Below are 25,265 nucleotides of genomic sequence, written 5' to 3' on the forward strand. Positions count from 1 at the left end.
CTTTTGGGTTCCTGCAACACTGTAGACTAAGTTGCCCCCGGCCAACCTGCTGAGGCCGGTTTTCTGCAAACTCGTTTCCGAGGGAGAACTTTCCGGCAAGTCCGGCCCAGGTAAGCTGAAGGAGCTGCTTCAGAGGTCGCGCACTCCCGCCTCTGCAGGGTTTGGGGGAGGCTGGATGTCTGGGGAATTCAAGCGTCACATCGGGGCAGATGGCAGAAGTTGAGCCTCTGTGGCTGGACCTCGGCCCCAGGGGACACAGGGAGGGTCACCTGCTGAGATCTGACCCTTGTCCGTCTCCCCTCACCCCTCACCGTGGATACGGCAAGATGTCAGGGGTCCAGTGCCGCTGGCTGGGCCGTGCCACGTGCCTGTGTCCCCTGGAACCTGTCAGGAATTAGGGAGCAGCGCCGCGGCTGGGTGTGGGCTCCCAGCCTGCTGCCTGCTCTTCATAGCTGGGCGTGCTCACACCCCTGGATTGGGATGAAGCTCAGAGAGGGTGAGAACCTGGCTGGAGGTCACCCAGCAGGCAGTGGTGGAGCCGAGTTCAACCACGGGGCCCCCCCCCACCCCCACGGAGCTCCAGCTGGGGGTGCGGATGAGGCCTGTGGACAGTACAGAGCAGGCCCCAAGAGGCGCCCGCCTGTGCCTCCCCACGCGGCCGGCAGGTGGCGCTGCGGGCCCAGGCAGGCCTCAGGCAGCGTCCCCGCAGCTCTCCCAGCCCAGAAGGCATCTGGGGAGGGGACCGTGGCATTCCAGGCGGCTGGGCAACCTAGGGGTGCTACCCACTGGGGGCCCGGCAGCTGTGGGAGAGCGCCAGCTCTCTCCCACCCCCACGCCCCTGCACAGGCTCCCTCCAGCTCCACTTCTGCTGGGGCCCACCCGGGGCCAGCAGCCCAGCCCCTGCTCTGCTACCCAGGCCCCTCCTCCCACCTCCTCCCTGCTCCCAGCTGCAGCCAGGTCCGCCTCTGAGGCTTTGTGCAGTGCCCTCCCCTGGCCCCTGGAATGCCCTTGACAAGATTCTGTGCTTGATCAGGGTCCAGAACCTTCTCCTGGGCCCACCTGCGCCCTCCTGCGCCCTCCAGTTTCAGCAGAGAGCCCCCATCCTCCGCTGCCGACATCTGGCCGCCCTCCACATCCGACCGGTTTCCTCATCCCGCCCCCCACCCCCACCTCTCCAGTGGAGGTCTGACCACCTGGCCTGGCTTCAGCAAGAATCCTGGCAGGGGGGTTCAGCCTGAACGTCTCCGCCCCGGACGTCTCCTCCTGTCCATCCGCCGACCCATAGCCGCTGGTGCCTGGACGTCCCACGGCCCCTGCTTCATTCTGATGGAGACAGTCTTCCCCTCCCACGCGCAACCCCAGCGCCCGGGTCCCTGCACCTGCTGTGATAGTGCTCCCTAGAATAAATCAGGGTCTTCAACGAGTGTCATGAATATTTGTTTTTCTTTAATGCCAATCCCTCCCCACCACACACCTGCTTTCCTAAAGAAACTCCTTGCACTCTCCTATTTGCCCTCAGAGACCCCAGCCCAGGTCACCTCCTCTGTGAGGCCACCCCTGCTTTCCCTGGGCTCCCACAGCATTCATCCTCCCGGCTCAGGTTGCCTCAACATCAACTCTTGGAGTGCCAGCTCATGCTGGGCCCCTCTGCGAGGCGGGGGTGTTGACAAAAGGTGCCAGGCAGACAAGTTTCTCTCCAGAGACCCTCCCCCAGGAGCATAATGGCCCCATCTGAGCCTCGGAACTCCTCCCATGATGTTTAAACCCACGGAGCCCAGCGAGCCCGGCCTCCAATAGCCTCAAGTGCAGGCTGGGACTCCAGGCTTCCCTTCCTCTGGGCCTTGGACCCTGTGCGTCCAATTCTGGCCCCAGCATTTCTTGGATCAGGGAGTTACCCCCTCGCCGAGCCTCCTGTGGGTGCCAGTGAGAGGACCCGCCCACAGGCCCCTATGGACCCTGGTCCCTGGGGTCAGTCGGTACTGCCACCACACCAGGCCCACTCTGCTCTGCCCACACATGCAGCCCTCCGCCTGCTGGGACCCTTCCTGTCCCCCATCACCTGTCACTGCTCCCAACGCCTTTTGCTGATGGCCCTGGCCAGGCTCGTGTCTCTCCCCAGCCTCCTAGTCCTGGGGATCCCCCTGTGGGTTCCTAGCCATGGTCTCTCGCTAGACCCTCTGCCCCAGGAGGGTCCCCAGGGACCCTGTGTCCCTGCCGAGCTCCAGCCCGGGATAGGTGCCCATCACATGGGTGAAAGCGCCAGATGTGCTTGGTGGAGGCTGCCCGGGAGGGGTCCTGCTCCCTGCCTCTGGTCCATGTGACGGAGCCGGCCCAGGGTCCGCAGACACCCTGGGTCCCTGCGGGTGCACGACCCAGGACACCCCCCCCCAACCCCCCCGTCCTCCAGGGTCCGTTCCTCTTTCCAGACTCCTCTCTGAATCCTGGAAAAAACGGAGAAGGGTTTTCTCCTCCACTTTCTGAAAATGAGATTTTAAAAATAACTCAGAGGCAGTGGCAGAGACAAGAGGGGATTATGTGGGAGTTCGAGCCACACCGGGCAGGTCAGCAAGGCCTGCTCGCCCCTCCCCCTCGGCTCTCCCCACCCCGGGCCTCTCCCGACGTGCCCCAACGTGCTGCTCTCTCTGCCTGGCCCCCTGGACGGCCCCTCCTCAAGGAGGCGGGCATCTCCATCTCTAGTGATGGGGAGACAGCAGTTGGGGGGGGTCTGCCGAGAAGGGAGGTGGTCCAGGTGGTGGGGCAAGGAACGTGTGGGCCGTGACTCTCAGCTGGAGAAGGGACTGAGAGTCCCTATTGGTCTTGCCAGTTTCCTTGGTTCTCTCCCTTCTCTGGTGAGCTCACGGCTCACCAGCCCCATGGCCCCTGGACTATTTCTTGTTCCTCAAACATTGTGTCTTTCCTGCCACAGGGCCTTTGCATAGGCAAAGGGTTTCTCAGACTCTTTCCTCTCCCTTCACGTGCTATACTGCCCTTACCCTCAGCTTCAATGTTATTTCCCCTAAGAGACTCTCTCTGTCCACAGAATAGTACACAGGGTGTCCCCACACCTCCTGCCCCCGCCCCAGCTCCCTGACAATTTCCTTCTCTAGCCTTATCATAATTGATAATTCTCTTTATTTATTGACTTACCGTGTCTTTGATCTATCTCTCCAACTAGACTGCAAGCTTCCTGAAGGCGGGGACTGCAGATGACTGTTTCCCCTCCCACATCACCTGGGCACTCACTATTTCTGTGTGTCAGTCCCAGCCTATCTTCTTTGAGGGGCTCTGTGGCCACTGGCTGCAGGTGCCAGGTCATCAGCCGGTGGGATCGAGCCTTGGCTCGAAAATCCCAGATTTTCTGGGTGGTCCCTAAGTGCAATCGCACGAATCCTTCTAACAGAGAGGCAGAGGGAGTTTAGATACACAGAAAGAAGAGGAAGCCGCGGGACCACAGAGCAGAGATTGGGGTGACGTGGCCACAAGCAGGGAATGCCAGAAGCCCCCCCCCCCCCCGCAAAGCTGGGAGAGGCGAGGAACAGATTCTCTCCTGGAGCCTTTGGAGGGAGCGCGGCTCTGAGGACACGTTGATTCCGTCCCAGTGACACTGTCTGGGGGCAACTGGTTAGAATAGGCCTCGGAAGGAATACAGGGTGCTTCTGGGAAGCCCCAGCTAAGACACACCCGGTCTTGTCTTAATTATTGTGGCAAACTGGACGCTGTCACTCCAAATGCTGGCACCTGACGGCTCAGGTGAGGACGACATTTCCCAGCCTCTCCTGCGGCCAGGAGGGGCCGCGTGACTAAGTCTCACCCTGGAATTAGAGAACCGAGGGCAGTTTCCCCTCCTGTTCTCACAAGGAGGCTGGAGCCCTGGACTGCCCCTCACCCTCTCCCCAGCTGGGACACGATGGGGTGTGACGTCCCTCCCAGGGACACCACCGAGGGGGCGCAGCCACGGCCGGGGGGAGCCGCGGGGGTGGGGGCGCCCTGTGGAGCTGAGCTGTCTGCAGGCCTGGGACACGACGCTCCGTCTCATCGAAACTGCTGTGTCGGGGGCTCTTTGTTACCACGGCTCTTTGTCACCCTGACTAGTACACCGTGGGGTCCTGGCCCTCAGAGGCGCCCCATGAAGGTCCGCACAATGAGAACGTCAGCAGTAACGGTATTTGTTTCTCCTGTACTAACCCCGTGAGACGGATGGCTGAGCCGCCAGCCAGAGCCGCCGTCTGCCCCGAGAGCCGGCGTTCAGTGGCCCCAGTGGCTGGAGCACAGGATGATGGGAAACGTGACCTATCGAGCGACGTCCAGGCACCCACTCGCCCAGCGCGGACTTGGAGGCCTACGACCGGCTGTGCTCCTGCCCCACGGGTGCCGTGAGCGCCAGGTCCTCAGCCGCCCTGTCCAGCGGGGCCTGGCCTGGCGGGGGGCTCAGGAGGCGCTGGCGGGCGGGAGGCAGGGTGTGCCCCAGGAGGGCACTGTGCCGTGTGGGGGCCGACCGGGCACCCGGTCGCTGCTCCTCAGGACCCCGCAGGGCCACTCAGGGCCTAGACCCCGGAAACACACGATGGGGCGTCCAGGCACTGAGCCACCGTCGGGGGGGACGGCTGTGCTCTGGGCCCACACTGGAGGGTACCCGGGGCGGAACTGCGTGATTCCGACTCCTGGCGGCTGGAGGAGTACGGGCACTTCTGTCATTTTACGTTAGTGAGTGGCACACGCACACGAGGGCTTGCAGGAAAGATCTGGAGAGGGTTCCAGCCTCAGTGCCGTCAGCTGACAGACTGGAGGTGCTTCAACCCCGCGATCCTGTCACGAGGCGGTCAGGAAGCCGGTCCTCAGGGAGGGGGCAGTTCTTTGTGACCAGTTGCGTTCCCGCTTTGCCACATTATACCCCCTCCTGTGCCGCACCCTAACTCTTCACTGACGTGCAGGCAGGCGGTTTCAGCCCTGTCTTACAGATGGGGAAACTGAGGCCCAGGGAGGTAATGTGGTTGGCCCAGCCTGCGGTGAGCGAGGCCTGCCCCCTCCTCAGCTGCTTTTCTGAGAGTGGTGGCAACCAGTGAGGTGCAGTTCATTTGGGGGAGGGGGGCTCAAGGCCCTCCCGTTGGGGCTGGGCTGACCTCGCCAGGGCTCTGGGCCAGAGGAGGTGTCCAGGCCCGCTGGCGGGGGGGGGTTCCCAGGAGGCGCTCGCCGAGGCAACCGTGGCCTCCCCAACCTCTCACTCATGCACCTTCCTGGGCCGGAGGGTGGCGCTGGACCCAAGGTCTCTAAGCAAGGAAGGGAGAGTCCCCGGTGACTTCCAGAAGGAGGGCCAGCCGGGCCTTGGGGGGCTCTGAGGCGTATGGAACAGGCAGAGAGGGCTTCCCGGAGGAGGCAGCGTGAGCGAGGGCCTGAAGGATGGGTTTGCATTGTAGAGGAGGGTGGTGCGGAGGTGTGGAGATGCAGGAGTGAACCTGGGAGTGGCCAAGGGGCCAGGTTTCCAGAAGACCCCCTTTCCTCCCCCTGTCGCTGTGCTCTTGCAACAGTGGGCTGAGCATTATGACACACGGGCCTCGGCACGTGCAACATTCGGTGCTGACGGAGTTCATTTCCTGCTCACGTAACGGTCTGAGGCTGGGGGTCTGGCGCTTTCCGGTCTCCCTGAGAACGGCCTCAGCGCTGGGGGTGACGCATCCTCAGGGTGAACCTTCCAAGAGCGGGGGGAGGGGGCTGTGAGGCGGGCCCGAGGCCCTCTGCATACACCATGCACGTGTCACGGGCTACCTGCCCTATGATGGCCCATGTCCCCACTCCCCTACTGGTGCTTGGGTCCATTTTGAGGGAACTTGAACTCATCAGGTCCCTTGAGGCCAGGGGCCTGGTTGGACCCATTTCAGGGGGGATGCTGGAGCTGCCACTGATCCACAAGCCCTTGGACCCTGGGAATACTCGCGGGCTGCCTGCGGGCTGGCCAGGCTCGTCCCGGATGGATTACGGCCTCTGTGGCCCCGGGAGCGTGCAGGGTGGGGGCCGTGGACAGCAGGCTGCGCTGTGCAACAGGGGTAGAAGGGGCGTGGGGGCCCTGAGCCGGGTGGGTTGGTTGGGAGGGGCTGAGAGGGGTCTGAGTGCCAGGGCGGGGTCGGATTGTTCCTGAGCAGGAAGGCGTGAGCCGCAGGGGTGTAGGGGGAGGGGGCCGCCAACCCTCCTTGACCCTTCTCCCTCCTAGCCCCAGCCCACTTTCAGGTGGGGCCCCTTTAAACGCAGGGTTCTCTCCCCCTCAGAAGGCCCCTCCCCTGGTGTCCTGGGCAGCCAGGTAAACGAGCCTGACCCCCAGGTTGCGGGCATGGCTTCCCCTCATTCCGGGGACCCCAGCCCGGCTGGCCTGGCCCCTCCTCCTGTAGCTCCTCCAGGTGAGTCACATGGCGGGGGGAAGGTTGGAGGAGAAGGGTGTCCCTGGCATCTGGGGCTCTGAGAACGTGGGAGAGGAAGCAGCCATCCCACCCCCTCTTCCTGGGTGGGGGCTCTGCCAAGGTCACACAGAAGGACAGGGCCAGAGTGGGGGCACTGACCTCACCCTTAACAGCCCCTTCTTCCTCTAGGACCGCTGCCCTGCAGCCCTCCCAGGGGTCCTGCCACCCTTGGACCCCTGAGCCTGGAGGTGGGCCAGGGTTCTCCTCACTCTTCAGGGCCCCTTCCAGATCATTCTCTGCCCCCCCCCCACTGCCTTCTTAAAACCCCAGTGCCGGACCCCCACTCCTCAGGGGTACATACCTCCTACCCCTACTGGAGAGGGCAGTCATTTGCCCCCTTGAATTCTGGACTCCGGCCCTGACCCTCTCTTCATCTCTGTGGCCATCGCTTTGGTGATTCCTTCCCTCTCCCTGGCCTCTCGGTTCCCCAGACTCCCCTCGAGCACTTGTCCCCTTTCCCCCACACCCACCTTTGCCCCGGTCATGCCCTTGGCCTTGCCAGCATCCAAACTGCAGCCTGGCCCTGACCCCCTTCCCGGGAATCTCGGGAGCTGAGGGGCGAGCCGCTGTCCACTGTTTCCAGCACATTCTTCCTCCTCCCACCTGCCCTGCCTCCCTCCCTCCCTTCCTCTGCTCATCCAGCTCTGCCGTGATTGTCACACCCGCACACACACCCCCTTCCCTGGGCCCTCTGTTGTTTTATTGTACCAGCCTGGCAAACCCCCAACTCCCCGCCCCCGCCCCGCCTGCACCCATACAGCTGAGCCGAGCTGGGGATAAACTCAACCACTAATGCTCTTCAAATTCCTGACTGCGAGCCTAAGGGGCCTTGGTCTTCACATTGCACTCCTCCCTCTGTCCATGTCTCCCTCGCTCCAGGCCCCCACCTCCCCCCTTCCTCCTCACACTCAGCTGCTGGCCCTGCTCCCTCTTTCAAGAACCCAAAGCCATGGGAAGAGGACTCCTACGGGTCCCCAGCACCACGGGCACCCGCCCACCTGCACCTGTGTCCACGGCTCTGTCTGCCCCGTAGGCTCCCGTGACGCCCCATCCCTGCTCCCGGCAAGGCCAACGTTCCTGCCTACTCACGGCCACCCCCACCCTTCCTCTCCAGTAGCGTGACATCTTCTCTCCTTGCTAGATCTTTCCAGCAACGTAAAAGCTTGCTGTCGTATCCTATCTCTTGGCCCCATGTCCCTTTCAGCTATCGCCCTATTTCTCTGATCCCTGTTTATAGCAAGACTCCTCATACTTGCTGCTTCCTAGTCTTTCCTCATGAGCCCACTGGAGCCCGCCCTTCATTAAGCAGCCTTGCTCAAGGTCAACCGTGACCTCCACGCTGCCAGACTCCGGGGGCAGCTCTGAGGCCTCCTCTGATGGGACCCGTTGTCGGCAGCTCTGGGCTCAGGAGCTCCCCTCCTCCTTGCCCTCTGGAGCCCCACGCATTTCCTCCTGCACCACTGCCTGCCCTTCCTCCTCTCCCTGGCCCTGCTGACAGGAGGGGGCCCCAGGCCCTTATCCCTTCCCACGCTCTGCCCCAGCTCCATATCTCAGGGGTCTAGCTCCAGCCTGGAGCCCCTGCCCCGACTCCAGACTCAAAGCCAACTGTCCTCCCCTCCTCTTCTTCCTGGCCCGTCCAAAGGCAACCAGCTGCCCCAAACGGGGCCCCTTGCCCCAAACTGCTCCTCTCTTAGTCACCCCACCTCACCTCCTTTCCTCTGGTTGCTTGGGCCCGGCGTGTCCCCCCTTTCTCGCCTCGCCTCCCCCCCCCCCCACTGTCTCCATCAGCAAACCCTGCCCTTCCTTCCTCAAGCCACATTCGCGGTCTGAGCACTTCCCACCACTGCTCTGGGCGGGCACAGCCCCTCGCCTGCATGGCTGCCCTGGCCGCCACATGGTCCCCTTGCTGCTGCCCTTACCACCTCACCTGTTCGCACGCAACAACCAGGCTCACCGGGCCAAGTGCCAGTCAGAGAGTGGCATCCATTTGTGTGTGCCAGGGCCCTCCCCGCTCCTCTCCAAGGGGCTGCGTCCCAACTCCCCCCTCCCCTGCAGCTGTTTCTCACCCCGACTCACAGCAACACCTCACCACCTCACAGCCACTGGCACTGAACCCCAGCGGCTCTCCCAAGAAGTCTGCCCGGGAGGCCGGCTGGGGGGCTGAGACACTTACCTTTCAGCGGGGCGGTGGGAGGCCCCTGCCAGGCGGCCCGGGAGCTGTCCGCGGTGCTGACCACTTGGGTCCCCTCTGGCCTCGCCCACAGCCCAGGCCCACTCCCACTATCACCGGGTGCTGGTGGCTCTGGGGCATCTCTGGGGCTGAGCTACGAAGTCACTGTCCAGTGACACCATAGGTGTCACCGTAGGTTCATCAATGCCATCTCATTTGTGAGGGTGGCACAACAGGTTTGATTGTTCCCAATTTTTAGAAGGGGAAACTGAAGCCCAGGAAAGTTGTGCTCCCAGCAGAGGCTTTCCAACAGACAGAGAACCATTTCACTTTCCAACCTGATCCCTCCATCCCCTGGGGCTGCTTCTCCCCCTGGGTCCAGGGTCACGGTGTCAGGCTGGGGACCGGCTGTCACCCCCAGCTCCTCCCCACCTCCATCTGCAAGGTCTGGCATTTGCCCCTCTGTTTCCTCCCAGCTAAGTGCTTCTGCTGGCAGTGTCCTTACTTTGTCCTCACCGGGCCCAGATCCGACCTCCAGGCTGGGCTCCCACAGTCCACTCTGCACTGGGAGTGACCACATCACCCCCTGCCCCATCCGCTGTAGTCTGTGAGCCAAGCCCAGCCTCCGGAGCCCGTTCAGGAGGCCCTGCCAAACTCCCCAGGCTCCTCCCTGCCTGGAAGGTTCCGCCCAAGCAGTATTGAGTGGCCTTCTCTTGTCTGCACCCTTTGGTGCCTTTCTGCCCTCCTAGCTGTCCGGGCGCTGTCCTCTCGGGGATTTGTCTCACGCCTCCCGTGTCAGTCCCGGGACCCCACCTCTGCCCTCCAGGCCCTCCTCGCCCCCAGGCAGGTTCTCGGGGTCCCTTGCTCTCTCCTCGCCCGCACACGTGGCCACTTGCCCTCTGTCACTCCCGCGGCCGCGGCCCATAGGTCCCGCCGCGGCCCCGGAGCCCCCCTTCCCGGACATCTACGGCGGGGACGCTCAGCTCTGGGCGGCGCACTTCCGCGGCATCGGGCGCGCCTACCGCGCGCTGGGCAAGGAGGACGACTTCGCCATCCGTGTGCTCACCGAGGACTTCACGCTGCCCTTCCCGTTCGCCTGGCCTCCGGGGCCCGACCCGGCCCGCGGGCCGCTCTTCTACGACCCGCACGACCGCGCGGGCTTCGACTTCCTGCTGCGAGGCCCGGGCGCGCCGCCCCCCGCGCTGCTGCGGCCCCTGCACGCCACGGCCCAGGCTGCGGTGCGCAAGCGGCGCCTGGAGCGCCTGGCCCTGAGCTACGCCAGCGCGGGCGCGCCCGGGCCGGGCCTGATGCTGCTCCCGCCTGGGCCCGGCGCCGCCTTCCCGGGGCCCGCGGGGCCCGAGCCCGGCACCCCTGGCACCCCTGGCGGCGCTCCCAGGCTGGGCTAGGCCGCACCCCCAGGCCAATAAAGAGTTTCTCTGCTTCGCCAGCCCACGCTCTTTGCTGGACACACGGTCGCAGCTGGACCCCCGGAGCAGGACGAGGGGCTGGGCCCTGACCCCAGGCCAGGCTTGGTCAGCCATGCTGCTGGGGAGCCACACGCGTCTCCAGGGGAGTGAGTGGAGTGAGATCGAGATGACATCCGGGCAGGCTAAGGGACGGGACCTGGGATGGCGATGCTGGTGGCCGGCCCTCCACTCACAGTGCCTACACTCTGGGATCCTAGCCCCGGCCCCGTGGTGGGGAGTAGCGTGCCCATCCCACAGATCAGGACACCGAGGTCCTGGCTGTCCCAAGTAGCATCTGGGATCTGGTTCCCCATATATCCGACGTCCAGTTCAGCCGAGTTTCCGTTTTCCAAGACAGAGCGGCTACTGGGGAGCTGGGAGAGGAGAAGGCAGCCGGTTAGCAGGGCAGAGAGAAAGCCCCCCCCACCAGCAGAGGAGAGAGTACAGAGCGGGTGGGGGAGAGGCCCGAGGGATGCCAAAACAGGAAGGTTGGGGGCACAGTCCCCACTGCTGCACCCCTGTTGTCCTCCCCTGTTGGCTCTGGGCAGAGGGGGTGCCTCTTACTATGTCCCCCAGTGCCTCTTGGGAGCCAGAGCAACCACTGGTGAGCAGGCCTCCATCCCAGGGGCATGTCCCTGTGTGGGTGACAAGCCCTGGCAGAGGCCTGTCTACTGCGGGCCGACTGTTAGCTGGGCACAGCCACTGCACGGGGGCCCAGACGGAGGGTCGGCCTGGGTCTCTTCCTGTGGGGGTTGGCATAGTCCAGGTGTGCTGGGAGGGTGCGTTCTTACTCCAGTGCAATGGAATCAGAGTTCTTTTCTCCTTTCTTCTGATCTGGGAGTTATTTTTAGCTTCCCAGTCGTGGGCAGGAATGGTTTTTCCAGAGCCTCACTCGGTTTGCTGGAGAACCCGTGGCAGGAAATGCTCACCTCTGGAGGAGAAGGAGGTCTCTGGGCTCTGGAAGAGGGGCGTCCAGCTTCACTCTCCTCCACTGGTGGTTCTGTTAGATCCCTGCCGCCCCCCGCCCCCCCAGCCTCCTTCCGCCTGTGGATTTTGTCTTTTCCATTTCATTGAGATGCACAACACTTACTTTGTAATATTTATGCATCTGGCTCACAATAGGGCGACAGCAATTATGACATTAGGTATTGGATCTCCTATGTTATGTATTGATTGTTTAGGTTCACCCAGAAGCTGTCCCGAATCATGGGGTCGCGTGCAGTTTACTTGAGAGGTGACACACAGGGAGGGGAGCGAGGAGGTGACAGAGAAGGGAAAGAAGCAGTTAAGAGGCATGATACCCAGCAAGTTAACACTCTGGGCGACTGGGGATCCCTCTGGGGCATCAGCACTGTCCCGCCCCAGGGGCAAGAAAGCCAGGGATGTGTCCCTGCCTCCTGGGGCGGTAACTCTGGGGGTTCAGCCTGCCCTGGGGGGGGGGGTGTGAGCTTGCCCCTCTCCCTAAACCGCAGAGATGGAGTTACCATTTAAAAACTCTTGAAACAAGTCGACAGAGAAATTTTATGACGGTGGAGTGTAGTAACAAGAAAGCGAGGTTTCTATCTAGTGTTTCAAGTAGAAAATCTCCTAGAAGTGTACTTTCCATATAGTTTATGAAAGTACTAGTCAAGGACAGATTGGGAATAAAAACGCTGGTCCTTTACCACCACTGGTGTGAGGGGCATTGCCCTAGAGGACAAAGACCCCCAAATGAGTCCCCTAGTGAAGAAACAAACATGTTGGAAAAGAAAAAAAAGTAAAACGTTCAAGAAGTACTAGGATGAAAATGAATAGGACACATGGTATTTAAAACAGGGTGGTCAGGAAGGGCCTCTTGGAGGAGGTGGCATTTTAGGGAGATCGGAGATTGGAAGAATGGGGAGGAGCTAAGCATGCTCATGCGCACTCTGGGGGAGGAGCCAGGCATGCGCACTCTGGGGGAGGAGCCAGGCACGTGGACTCTGGGGAGGAGCCAGGCCTGCGCAGTCTGGGGAAGGGCCATCCAGGAAGAGGGGACAGCGTGGGCGAAGGCTGGGCAAGAAAAAAGAGCTTCAAGGGTCTAAGGGCTGCAGGAAGGGGCTGCGAGACCAGAGCCGCGTGCGCTGGAAGGGAGCCACAGGGACAGACGAAGAGCCATCGTCTCTGCATGGCCACAGGGTTCTCGGGTCCCTTTTACAGGCACAGTGTCACCTCATCCTCTCTGCGCTTCCTTGAGGTCAGCAGACAGATGAGGACACTGAGGTCTAGAGAGGGGACAGGGCTTGTCCAAGGACACAAGCCCATGTGTTATTAGAGCTCTGTGTTAAAACCATGGCCTGGCTCCAACAGGCTTAAAAACTACAAAAGGTTCAAAACTGGCTTATGTATCTGGAGGGCCCAGAAATAAACTGAGCTTCAGGTAAGGTTGGATCAAGGTCTCAAGGTTTGATTCATGCATTAAGTGGCTCAGACCTGCATTACCTGAACCAATCCCCGTGGCCAGCACGTGGGGTTACCCTGGCTGGATTGTAAGAATTAAGGCCCGGAACACTGTGGTGGCCTAGGTAGGGGGAAGATGTCAGGGAAGATGGGGAACCACCACCGTGTCCACTCAGTCAGGAGGTGTGAGCACCAGGGCTGACGTTTTCTGCCAAATCACACCTTTTCTCTTCCGGTTAGAAATGCTGCTCCCATGGAGAAACACGGCCAGAAAAATGAACGTTTGCCCATTGGTATAAAGCAGGGTTGAGAATCTAATTTGTTTTTTGAGCACCTGCTCAGTGCTGGGTCCAGTTCTGGGGCTGAGCGTTCAGGGAGGGAAGACACTGCCTGCGTCAAGGAGCTCAGGGATTGGGGGTTGGGAGGACATCAGGACAACGCCCTGCCCATTGTTCCTTAGATGAGAGCTGCTCTGGGGACTCAGCTCTCCTGCCTCTTTGCATTGTACAGGGAAAGCCATGGAGCCCTCAATTTGCCCTTTTTGCTCTGGCTGCTGGGATGCTCAGAGCACATTTGTGGCCCGATTGCTCTAACTGTCCTTAGGCACGGTCCTCTGGGTCAGTGTGCCTCTCCTGTGTGGCTTTATTGTCCTCCTCAGTTGGCTGGCTTTCAAGTCTTAGGAGCTGAGGCTAGAATTCTAAGAATGACACTCGTAGTCATTTTTGTCGATTGGAAGGAAACGCCTTTTTGGTTCCAGATCCTGGATCTGGGTGGCAACACGTCACCCCACCTTCCTCCCACTGATTTGCCACAAGACACTGCCCTCTTCTGAGAATCAGGCCGGGCGGTCTGTGCTGGAATGTTGTGGCTGTTGTGTCAGCGGCCTACTGCTGTGACACGGGGCATGGTGTTCGCTGGGGTGGCAGCGGCTACAGGCAGGCTTTGGGGACGACAGACCTTGCTGGGATACTGAGTCACCTCTTCACTCGCGACCCGTGGCCAGCATTTCCCCCGAGGCCTTGGGTCCTCAGCTGGGAGGGGGAGCACGGTCATGGGGTCTCCTTGCGGGCTGTGGGGGGTGTGGATCTCCTCGGTCGGGTCCCTGGGCTCCACCTGGCCCAGTGGGAGCCCGACAGAGAGAGGACAGCCGTGTCCACTGGGAGAGTGGACAGTCACTCGTGCCCTGTCTTAACCCAGCGTGGTCACCCCTCCTCTGTCCAGGGTCCTGCTGATGCCCTTGGGGCTGAGATGGCCGGCTCTTTCTCCCACAGAGCCTGGGGACACACCTTCCTCCCACTGCCTTGCTCGGGGTGACTTCCAGCAGCCTTGCGGTTGGTGAGCATCACCTTTGGGGTGACACCCCCTGGAGGGCAGGGATGTGACCTGTCAGGTTCACCGGGGAAGCCCCTGCTTCTGGGGCCCTGTTGGCAACAACGGGTGCCCAACTGGTAATCTCCGAATGTGTGAATACGGCCTTGCTGAGCGGAGGGCCGGGGTCCCCCCTCCCGTTCTGGGTGCAGGTGGGGCCTGCGGGGGAGGGTGGGGCTCAGAGCCCCCAGGCTGGGTCTTCTACCTCAGAGTCACCTCAGGCTTCCCCAGGGAAACAGGGGCGACACACCCTTTGATATTTAAGGGAGGCAGCTCCCCGCTTGATTCCTGGGCTGCTGAGAACAGGGGTCGGGGCACCCCCACCCCCCGCCTCTGCTCTAGTTTCCTCTGGAACAGACTCTGAGGAGCAGCGAAGATGTTTAATTAATTGCAATTACAATCTTCAAAGGAAGCCGAGAGTTGAAAGTTGTTCCTAATTACTGTGTTATGATGTCGGCCGGCTCCCCAAATTGATTGTGTTAGAATTTCCGATGGAGGATTAATTGAGTCGCCGTGAGGACCCACTCGTGTCCCTCCCCCGGTAGATAACGCCCCTGTTCGGCCTCAGGAAAGGCGCTGGCCTGGAATGACAATGAGCCCTGGGCTGGTGGAGGCTGGAGGCAGCTGCCTGGATGAAGGGCTTACCGTCAAGGTCAAGGCGCCGGGGTGTTGGGTGTGGGCCGGCCAGAGCAACTCCCTGTGGTCGCTCACATAGTTCACCAAAGGCTTCCGGTTCCTGCCTTCCGGAACTCCCCAGGGTGGGCCCGGTCCCCTCCCCCCACCCCCTCTGCATGGCGGGGTGACTGTTGCTGGCTCCTGAGTCCCGGTGCCATGACATCCGTCCCCTCCGGGCTCGAGCGTTTCCTGCCAGTGTGAGTCCCTCTGCCCTGGGGACTGGTGGTCCTGGGGGTGGTGGCCTCCCCCACCGTCCCGAGGCCCCAGCGGCTTGTCCCCTGGTGGGTTTGGAGCAGAGGGACCCCTCAAGAGCCCCAGAACATGCCTTCTTGTGGGGGGCGGCGCCAGTCTGCCTCCTGGGGACGAAGAAGGCTTCCTCCTCGTGTGTGCAGCACAGGCGTGCACACAGGACAGACAGGTGCACGCGTCATCTGTGGGTGACAATTTCTTGCGGCAGATCAGGAAAGTGTCTGAAAGGGCCCCTTGGGTGTGTGGACTCACAATGCAGGAAAGGTTGGGAAGAAAGGTCTGGAAGGCTCAGAAAGATTGTTTGTCTGCTGTGAGTTGAAATAGATTTGGGGGCGGGCACTAGCGGAGGCCGAGCTGCCAGGAGAGTCCGGGTGAGCGGAGTGGGTGGGCGCAGGGTCCCCGAAGGTTGGACGGGAAGCGGAGGAGGAGAGCAGTCCGGGACGCCCGAGTTTGGGCTGGGGCGGGGGGAGGCGTGGACTTCCACGCGCCCGGATGGGAGCCGGCCGACGAGGTGCTCTCCGCACGGCGGAGGCCTCCAGGCTAACAGGCGGGCTGAGTGGCTCAACGACCCTGGAGAGGGGTGCGTGGAGCCCTTCGGGTTGGGTGGCCCTCAGGCTTCTCGTCTGAGAAATGGGCCCCCTGACACCTGTCCCGGAGCCCGGTTCTTCTCTGCAGGGTGGGGACTGTCCCTGGCGGACCCGCTGAGGTCTGTTTCAGTCCCCGGGGCTGGGCCGTTGCCGGAGTGGCGAGTTCTTGTGTGGCCCTTTAATTACCAAGCACCACTGAGCCCCGAAATGACGTTAAGAAGAGGAGCTTCCGGCCCCAGCATCCCTTCTTTCCCCAACACGGGGGACTTGACAGGAGTCTCGGGGACAGATGGGGGCCGGGGGGGGGGCCGGAGAGCATCCTGCACCAGACCAGGTGGGGCCCCATCGTTCCCCCATCGCTCTGTTGGGGAAACTGAGGAATGCCACGGTGACCGGGAGGAGAGAGACCCAGCGGGTTCCTGGCTCCCGGTGCCGGCCCTGCGCGGTGGCCAAGCCCCCTGACCTTCTGAGCTCTGGCGTCCTCGGCTGTGAAGCTGGGGGATGGCGCGGTGTTAAGCCGCCGTGGGGGCCGAAGGGGTGTGTGTGTGTGTCCATGCTCAGCCCAGGTCTGGTTCATCCGGGTCTTGGCCACAGGGCTCTGGGCAGCTGTGTCCGACGACGGGGAGTCCCCCGTGTGGACGGGCGAGCCGCAGTCCGCTGACCCCGGTCCGGTCGGTCGTCAGGGCCACGCCCGCGTCTCAGCTGGTTCCCAGGCCGAGCTAGGGCTGGAAAAAGTCCCAAGGAGCCTCCCCCACTCCCCTTGAACGTACATTTGTTCCAGATCCATGAATATGCGATTGTCGCCCACCTCCTCCCGGGAACTGTGAACTTCCTCCACTTCTGCAGTGAAGCTCTACATTAATCACGGCTAATTGCTAGCGGGAGTCGTTTATGTCAAGAGCCTTATTCCTGGGAATAAAGGGGAATAAAGGATGGCTCCTTTCAGGAAGCTCGGCGTTGCCCGGGAAGGAGCAATGCCAGACCCGGACAAGGCCCGGCCCCGGCCCCCTGCCAGGGGCTCCAACCGCATGTGACAAACGTGGGGCCTCTGGCCTTTGCCGAATCTTCAGGGAAATGAGCACATTCATCATGTTCACGCGTTTTTCTGAAGTTGTTGTGAGTTTCCTTGAAACCAAGGAGGGTTTTTTCTTTCTTTCTTTCTTTCTTTCTTTCTTTCTTTCTTTCTTTCTTTCTTTCTTTTTTTTTTTTTTTTCCTTTTTTTGGCAACAACAGCTGGGAATAAGTTGACACTTTCTAAAAACTGCCACTTATCGCTTGGGAATGGGGCAGGGGAGGCGTGTGCTTGCCAAGCCCCAGGCCCAGATCTGAGCTCGCACACCAGGGTCGGGTCTCCCCTGGCTTTTCTGGAGGCCCGTGCCGGAGGGCCCGTGGCGGAGCGAGTCCTGGGCAGGTGCGGGCTGGGCTCCAGGGCAGGCTCACCCACCAGAATCCAGAGGACAGATCAAAGGGACAGTGGAGAGGAGTTTCTGCATGTGCCTTGTTTTTCTTGGAGCCTGTCCTCCATCAGTTAAGTGCAGCACCGGGCCGCTATCTTCTTATAATCGGGGTGTGTGTGTCACGTCTGTTAATCCCGATGGAGGCCACACCTGCGGAGACTGGGGCGTGAGAAAGATGAGCGTGCAACGCTCCGAGTGCCGTGTGCAAGAACTCGCTTGTGTCAGTGCACCTGCCTGTGTATGCTGGCGGGCTTGCTAGTGTGGAGGCGTGTGTCTGTACGGGCACACAGGTGTGCACAGGCATGTGTGTGTGTGTGTGTGTGTGTGTGTGTGTGTCGGGGCACCTGTGCTAGCCGTGTGTTCTGTATGCAAACAAACTTTGCAATTCTGGAAGCCCCGCCCCCTCAGCCCCTCTCTGTTGCTGCTCTGTGATTTGAGGACCCTCTTACTGATGAGGAAACTGAGGCCGAGCGGGATTTGGGGAGACTTGCCTGGGGCTCCTGACGGGGAACGGCCTCCTCGGGGACAGCTGTGTCTGCAAGGCCACAGGAAGGGGCAGAAGTGGCAGAGGGGTGGGTGCGTGGGCGGAGCCGTCACAGTGTGCTCGGGCCCCTCGTGCCTCCCTGTGTCTCTCCCTCCCTGTGGCACACCGGTGCCACCAGCTCTGCCCTGGCTTCGAGCCTTGTCGAGGCCGCCTCCCCCCCCACCCCTCCTCCCCCCGCCTCAGCCCCCGGGGCTGTGATGCCGGGCGTACAGCTGCAAGCCCCACACGTGGCCCCAAAGCGAGGTGTGGTGGCTGTCCTCCCTGGACCCGCTTCCCCGCGGGGGCCCGTCTCCTCGTGGACGTGAGGAGTCTCTGGCTCCACCGCACCCCCATACCCTGGGCACACCCTGCTGCCGTAGTGTCCTGATCGCACCTCCTCTAGACCCCCTCCCTGGGTCCTCCCACACCCCAGGTTGGGATCCCCCAAGGCTCACTCTCCAGGGACATTCCCACTCTGAGTGACTGTCACTCTGTCATGTGCCGTCTGCTGCTGGCAGGGCTGAGGCTGTGTGCGCGTGCACAGAAGCAAATGCTCTGTGGGCCCGTGTGTTGGGGAGGGAAGCCGCCTTCCAGAACCCCAGGCTGGGGTAGGAGCCCCATTTCCTGCCTTCCACGTCACTGGGGGATGTCAGACAGGTTCCCACTGTGACCGATGCTGGCTGGGGGTTCAGTGAAGTGCGGAGAAGGGCCGGGATGCCACCTGTCCGTGCAGGGGACCTGTGCCCTGGAGATGTCTGCCGTGGGTGCGGGCCTGTAAACCCCCTGAGGGCTGGGTGGGCAGTCCTCTCTGCATGTCCGTCCCGAAGCAGGGGCAGGGGGGCAGAGCTTGCCCAGCGAATTGAGGGGCTGGAGGAACAGTGGAGGACTGGCCTGCGTTCCAGGAGGTGCTGGTGTATCCCCTGGGCCTTCATGGGGCGGGTTTAGCCTGGCTCCCTGCTCCTCTGGGGCGGGAGATGCACCCCCAGCAGTTCTGGAGCCTGAGCGCCCACAGGAGTTTGGGCAGGAGTGGAGGACCTCCCGTCCAGGCACTCGGCCCCGGCCCCCTGGACACGGCCCAGCCCCCAGGGGCATCTCGGGAGGCCTGGCAGCCCTTCCTCATCCTAGGGGACAGTTTGTAGAACCTTTTCCATACATCCCCATGGCCTTGACCTGGTGAGAGAGAGCAGACTCCCGCCCCATCCACAGAGCCGGGCCCCTGCCTCTGGACAGTGCCGGCCAAGCTTCTTCCATCCCATCCCCTGTCCTCCGCTGCAGCCCTGTTGGTCGGGGAGGCTGCCCTGGACCCTTGCCTCTCATCGAACCCTGTCCTCCCAGGACATAGCCTGGGCCTCCGAGGCAGGAAGACACAGGCTCACAGCCAGGCGTCTTCTCTTACTAGCCGTGCCGATCCGGGCATGTGTCTCCCTGCCCTGCCCCGGCCTCTGTCTCCTCATCTGTGTGATGGGATTACACAAAGCCTGGGTGCAGACAGGACCCCCAGAGGACTCGGGGGCCCGGGTGGGGACCCCGGTCCTGCCGCTCTGCCGGGAATCTCCGAGTCCCCAGGCAGGCTGGGCCACCTCCTCGATGCCTCAGAGTCTCAGCGAAGGACCAGATGGCGTTTTGAGCATTTTAATAAGAGCTATTTGCAGTGTTGCTGCCGTAAAAAAATTCCTGCTTAATGAGCAAACGCACGTCGGGAGCGAGTTAAAGGCGCTTGGATGTTTTAAATGTTATGTACGTCGTGCTCGTGTTAACAAACCTGATTTTTAATTACACCTTCCCCTGCTGCCTGGCTGGGCCGGGGGTAGGGGAAGGGAGAAAAAAATCAGGCAAAACAAGTGTGGTTTTCTGTCAGAAGCGACAGCCAGTTTCTCGAGTTCTCCCCTTTACAGACATTCCACGGATGGCCACATAGACACCGAGCCTGGCAGGGATTTGGCGTGGCTCCACTGAGCTCACTCCCGTTCTCAGCAAGGCCCGAGCCCCGACCCCGGGGACACGCTGACCTCTGACCCCAGTCACACTCTGAGGCCTGACCTGGCTCACATGCTGAACCCTGCTCCTGGTTGGAGAATGTACCCTGATCCCTGGTTGAACACTGAGTCTAATCCTGGTCACGTACTGAGCCCTGGTCCCAGTCAAACACTGAACTCTGACTGAGGTCATAGACTGAGCCCTGACCGTGGGGACTAATTGAGCCTTGACCACAGTTACACACTCTGCCCTGTTCCTGGCCATGTTCTGATCCATGATCCCAGCTGTGGACTGAGCCTTGATCATGTTCATAGACTAAGCCCTTCCTCGTGCACTGCTGACCTCACCTCCCAGGGTAGGTAAGTGTGGTGGGTCAGAGCACGCAGGGAAGTCCTGTGGGCCCAGGGGGGTGATCTGGGCCTCGGAGAAGGTGTGCTGGGATGGGCTCCTTTGCTGATGGCTGACGTGACCCCTGGCTTTCCAGACACCAGAATGTCTCCCCACACTCTGCCCGTGATACTCCCTCCTGCTTCCTCGAAAGGAACCTGTGGTCTCATCGCTGGGGGCAGATGGCACTGTCACTGTTGTGGTGTGTGTGTTTAGCTGACCCGTGCGGGAGTGCGTGGCTGGTTCCTCCAACCTCCCCGCCCCCCCACCCCCCAAGGGATTATCCTCCCTCCTTTCACAGATGATGAGACGGTAGCTCTGGGAGGTGAGCTCCTGGTCAGCATGGCCACCCTCAACTTCACCGAGACCTGCACAGGGTCCTTCCAAGACGGGGCCCCAAGGTGAGTGGCTCCCAGGAGGCCAGGCCGGTCAGTCTTGGGACGGAGCTGGGCAGGGATGAGGGGTTGATGCAGGGAGGGGTTCCTGGGTGAGACAGGGACAGCCCCACGGCCACCAAGCTTCCCCACCCCCATGCTCCTGGGGGAGTTCTGCTGAGTGTGCGGCGGGGGGCAGGGGCCTGGGGCTCTGTTCCAACACTGCCTGTGTGTTCTAAGATAGTGGGCTTTGGGTAGAGAGGCTTCCGCATGCTTCCTCTTGCTGGCCGTGTGAGCTTGGGGAGGCTACAGAACCTCTCTGTGCCAAGGATTCCTCTGTTTGAGGGTTAACAACCACGCCCCTCCCTCATGTGGTGGTTGTAAGTGACAGGGAGAGCACACAGGTGACCCGTAAATAGAGCCCAGCCCTGTAGGGGTTCAGTCCCTCGGCGAGCCTGTGTCCTGGGCTGGGAGTGCATGCACGCTTCTTAGTGTCCCCAGGCCCCCAAGTGTGACAGAAAGGCTGCAGGGGGCTGCAGGTGGGTATTTCCCATTTCCCTTCTGGTAAAATGGCTTCTCCTGAGGGTGGGCTTGTTAGGGAGAACTGAGGGGTTGGCGGGATTTCAAAATGGTTCATACCTTTTTCATACCTTCCCAGGCCTTTCCTCCGACATCTACTGTGAGCATCTACCTGGCGGGGCTCCTTGGGGGCAGCAGTTTCTGGGAGTTTTGCCCCTGGTTCCTGCAGCAAGCAGAGTCAGGCACGCAGTGGGTCCCCAAGAAGGAGCAGATGCGTCCTGTCTTCCCCCCTTCCCGGTCCTCCGTCCCCACATGCTCATGTGGGCAGTGCTCCGTGCGGTCAGCAGTGACCGCAGGTGAATTTAGAACAGGGTGTTGGGTGCATCTGCCCGGGACCAGCCACCCGGGGCCCTCAGGCTCAGTTCTTCGCGACGGTGGACTCAGTCTTTCCGTGGGCATTTTCTGAGCACCTCCTGTGAGCTGGCACGCTTTAGGTCCTGGTGACATACCGTGGATGCAATGCAGCCCCTACACGCCACAGTCCCCCCCCCCCCCCGTGCCCGCCTCTGCCGATACTCCTGGGCCGTGGTGATGGCCGGGAGGACGGATGGAGGCTGCAGGGGGTACCTGATGATGTCACCTTGCAGCTGAGCCTCAGTGGGCAGAAGGAGGCACTGGGGACCCAGCATCCGGGCACAGGAAGAGCAGGGCGAATGCCCGAGGGGACCCCGGAGGCCTGGGTCCAGGCTGGTGTGTGGCTCTGGGCCCCACATCGCCAGGCTCTGGGCTTGGATTCCACACGTGTGAGCGGGGGTGATAACTCACTCAGCCAGCCCCTTCCGCATCGCAGGCGCCGTGCCAGGAGGGACCAGAACAAAGATCCCCGCCCTCCCGGAGCATCCCTTAATCCCTCGGTTCTCAAAGTATGGCCTGTGGAACCCCGAGCGGGTCCCCAAGATGCTTTCAGGGCACGCACGGGGTCAGAACCCGCTTCACGTGGAGACGTTGGCCTCTTTTGAGTTGACATTTGTGCAGAGAGTGGCCGGTGATGTGAACTGACGCGGGGGCACAGGTCAGAGCCCTGGAACCGACCTTGGCTCACAGACGCCAGGTTCCCAGGCGTGCACACCCACGCACAGCCCCAAACCGGAGTCCCTTTGCTTCAGATTGTGCCAGTGCAGGAGTCTGGGCCCTGAGCGCCCGTGTGTGTAAGCGTCCTGGGTGAGGCTCTGGGTGGGGTCCCGGCCGCTGAGTGGCCTTTCTCCCTCCGGACAAACCGTGCCCTGCTGGCTGTGCGGTGCGGCCTCGGCAACCAGGTCGTCAGCCCTGCCTCTGTGGCCTGGGTCCAGGGGCCACGGAAGGCAGGCCGGCAGGCAACGGGAGGGCGCCGGGGACAAGCCCGCCATCAAAGGGACCTGCACTTAGACCGACCGCCCAGCAGTCCAGTGGCCCTGGCGGGGTCTTCCCGGGGGCCCCTCTCTGTGTCTGGAACATGGGCTAACTCTACCTTCCACCCGGCATTCGTAGAGGCTCTAACAATGGCCCCGATCGCACTGGGAATGACACCTTCCTGTGAACGTTATGGAACAGGCCCTGGTGTCTGTTTTTGAGAAACTGAGGCTCAGGGTGGCCAGCTGTCCTGCCCAGGGCCCCGCGGGGAGTGAGGACTGCGGCCAGGCCCGCCCGATGCCCAGGCCTGTGACCCCTTTCTGAAGGGTGCCCGGTGACCCTCCCTGCCGGCTCTCTTCAGTGGGGTCCCCCCCACCCTGCTCCCGTCGGCGGCTCAGGCCTCCGCAGAACTGTCTCTCTCCGGTGACTCCCCCTCAGTGCTGGCTCCCCGGCCGTTGCCATGGGAACCGCTTTCTCATCCCCACACGCTCGCTCCGGCTGCTGACTGAGGCCGGGTCGGACGGGCAGAGGGAAGACGGAAGACGGGCCGAATGAGCAGGGCTGAGGGGCCGGGAGGGGGGCGGCTTCCGGGTGGGCCGGGAGGGGCCGGTGGTCTCTGTGTCAGGGACAGGCCGGGACAGGCTCTCGGGGGCACGTTCCCGTCATCGTGCCAGGAGTAAGGAGCCGCGCAGGCTGACCTCAGGGGGAGTGGCCGGGATGAGCAGTTGGCGTGGGACATCTGGGTCGTCACGGTGCTGTGTGATTTCAGCCGGGGGCCCGGGAACCCCCCAAATTCACCTGCCAATTACTGCCCCCCTACCCCCACGGGGATCACATAGGCTGGACACGGATGGAGGTAGGGTGAGGACAGCGGGGCCACTCGGTGGCAGCTACCCAAGATCTCTGCCAGGCTCTGGGCCAGGCCACGTAGGGCAGGCGGCTGGGATGTGAGCCCACGTGATGGGGAGGCTTGTGTGGGTCAGGGAGCCAGGAGCCGAGGCCACTGAGATGGGAGCTGTAGGACAGGTGGCCATAGGACAGAGCCCACGAGGGGCAGCCTGTGCGGACGTGGGCATGAACTCAGGGGACAGTGAGCAGTCCCGTGCACAGGCGCTGAGGGGCCAGGCTGTGGGAGGCCTCGTTGGCCATGGGGAGCTCTGGATGGACGTTTTTAAAGGGTCACCTGGCTGCTAGGTATGGGCACAGGGCAGGGTGAGAGCAGGAGTGGGGCAGGGAGCCCCGGCCTGGGGTAAGGCTCCGTGGAGAGGGAAGGAGGCAGAGTGCCTGGGACGGCCGGGGCGGTAACAACAGCGGGGGGCTCCCTACGACCATGTCATGGAGGTCTCTCCCAGTAGCCCTGAAGGTGGCCTGGAACCAGGCGGGGGCCGCTGGAATGGACAGACCAGGGACAGGATGGATTCAGGATACCAATCCAAGGTGTCAGAACGCACGCACAGACAGACGGTTGATGAGAGGGGGGTGCTGGAGGAAAAGGGATAGTCCTCTGGGCGGGCTTCCCACCGGGCATGGTGGGGCCGTAGGTGGGAAATGCACCTGTTACCCCTGGGGGAAGCCCTGGATCCTAGATTCCCCATCAAGTCCCAGGGGTGTTCCCCTGCCCCTCTGCCCAACCCCTCGGGAGACATTTCCAGCTCCTTCTGAGCCCCAGGCACCTTTGACCAAAACAGGGGGCCGGCCAACTCTCCACGGTGGTTGGCCAGTCAGCGGGTCTGGCCCTAGAATCGCTGGAGGATGGGGCTCCTCTCCCTCCTGCCTCTGGACCCAGCACGTGTATGGCTGTGCGTTGCCGTGGAGTTGAGGCCACTGGCTCAGGACATGGTCCGGAAGGCGGCCTGTGTGTGGAGAGGTCCGTGTCGGCTCTGCTGGTGACCTTGGGAGTGACCGCGAACCCTTGCTGCCTAGCAGGTGGGAACCTGCCAGTGAAGGGCAAGAGAACAGCCCTTCCAGCCTTGTCTCCTGGGGTTTCAGGACATTTGTGGGGCCTGAGGTCCAACTGCCCCTCCTTCCGGCCAGGATGGGGCAGGGCTGGCTCATCCCTGGGCGCCAGAGCTGCTGGAAGATTCTCTCTCAGAAGAAACAGACTGAACAAAAATAGCAGCCTGGAGGCAATGAACATATGCTGCCTCTAGGGGGGTGGCGGGAGGGACCGAGGCCCGTTGACGGGCTCAGAGCAGGAGGCCTTGAAGCTCGGGGGGAGGGCGTCTGTGTTGCTGGCACTGACGTGGGGATGGCAGACAGGAGCTGGTGCTTATGAGGCACCTACTGTGTGCCAGATGCTGCCGTATGCTGTGAGTCACTTCCCAAGGACCTGCCAGGCAGGTGCTGTTGTCCTCTCCCCCAGGCAGGGAAACTTAGTGGAGGGAGGCCAAGTACTGCTGGGTCACAAAGAGGAAGGGGCAGAGGTGGGCTGGTCCACCTGACCCCAAGGAGGATGGTGTGCTGTTGGCATGGGTGAGACAGGTTCACTCATTCACCTACCCACCCACCCACCACCCATCTGTCCAACTATCACCCACCCACCCATCCATCCATCCACCCATCCACCTACCCACTACTCATCCATCTATCCATCCACAACCTATCCATCCATCCATCCATCCATCCCCCACCCATCCATCATCAACCTATCACCCCTCTGTCCATCCATCACCAACCCACCCAGCATTCATCCATCTATCCATCCACCGATCCATCCATCTATCCATCCATCCACATACCCACTACTCATCCATCTATCCATCCACAACCTATCCATCCATCCATCCATCCATCCATCCCCCACCCATCCATCATCAACCTATCACCCCTCTGTCCATCCATCACCAACCCCCCACCATTCATCCATCTATCCATCCACCCATCCACCTACCCCCTACTCATCCATCTATCCATCCACAACCTATCCATTCATCCATCCATCCATCCATCCCCCACCCATCCATCATCAACCTATCACCCTCTGTCTATCCATCACCAACCCACCCACCATTCATCTATCTGTCCATCCACCCATCCATCCATCCATCCATCCATCCATCCACATACCCACTACTCATCCATCTATCCATCCACAACCTATCTGTCTGTCCACCCATCCCCCACCCATCCATCATCAACCTGTCACCCTCTGTCCATCCATCACCAATCCACCTACCATTCATCCATCCATCCATCCATCACTGGCCTAGATGCTGAATTCTCACCTCAAATGGGCCTGGCTTACTGTGTGCCCTAGG

At 61.7% G+C, this 25,265-nt stretch overlaps 1 protein-coding gene across 1 annotated transcript; it reads left to right on the plus strand.

Annotated features, from left to right (window-relative positions):
- Positions 1–6,274: 6,274 nt before the first annotated feature.
- LOC111558535 (homeobox protein CDX-1-like) lies at positions 6,275–10,066 on the plus strand. The gene is made up of 2 exons (XM_023248471.2): positions 6,275–6,389; positions 9,547–10,066. Exons 1-2 carry the CDS (start codon positions 6,323–6,325, stop codon positions 10,023–10,025), a joined length of 546 nt encoding a protein of 181 aa, XP_023104239.1. The 5' UTR covers positions 6,275–6,322; the 3' UTR covers positions 10,026–10,066.
- Positions 10,067–25,265: the final 15,199 nt, after the last annotated feature.

Source organism: Felis catus, chromosome F2, assembly GCF_018350175.1.
Source record: "Felis catus isolate Fca126 chromosome F2, F.catus_Fca126_mat1.0, whole genome shotgun sequence".
Classification (NCBI taxonomy): domain Eukaryota; kingdom Metazoa; phylum Chordata; class Mammalia; order Carnivora; family Felidae; genus Felis; species Felis catus.

Excerpts from the sequence above, each read along its gene's own strand:
- LOC111558535 (XM_023248471.2), top strand. The coding sequence starts at position 6,323 with ATGGCTTCCCCTCATTCCGGGGACCCCAGCCCGGCTGGCCTGGCCCCT. Across the intron at positions 6,390-9,546 it reads TCCTCCTGTAGCTCCTCCAG|GTCCCGCCGCGGCCCCGGAG; the intron begins GTGAGTCACATG and ends CGCGGCCCATAG.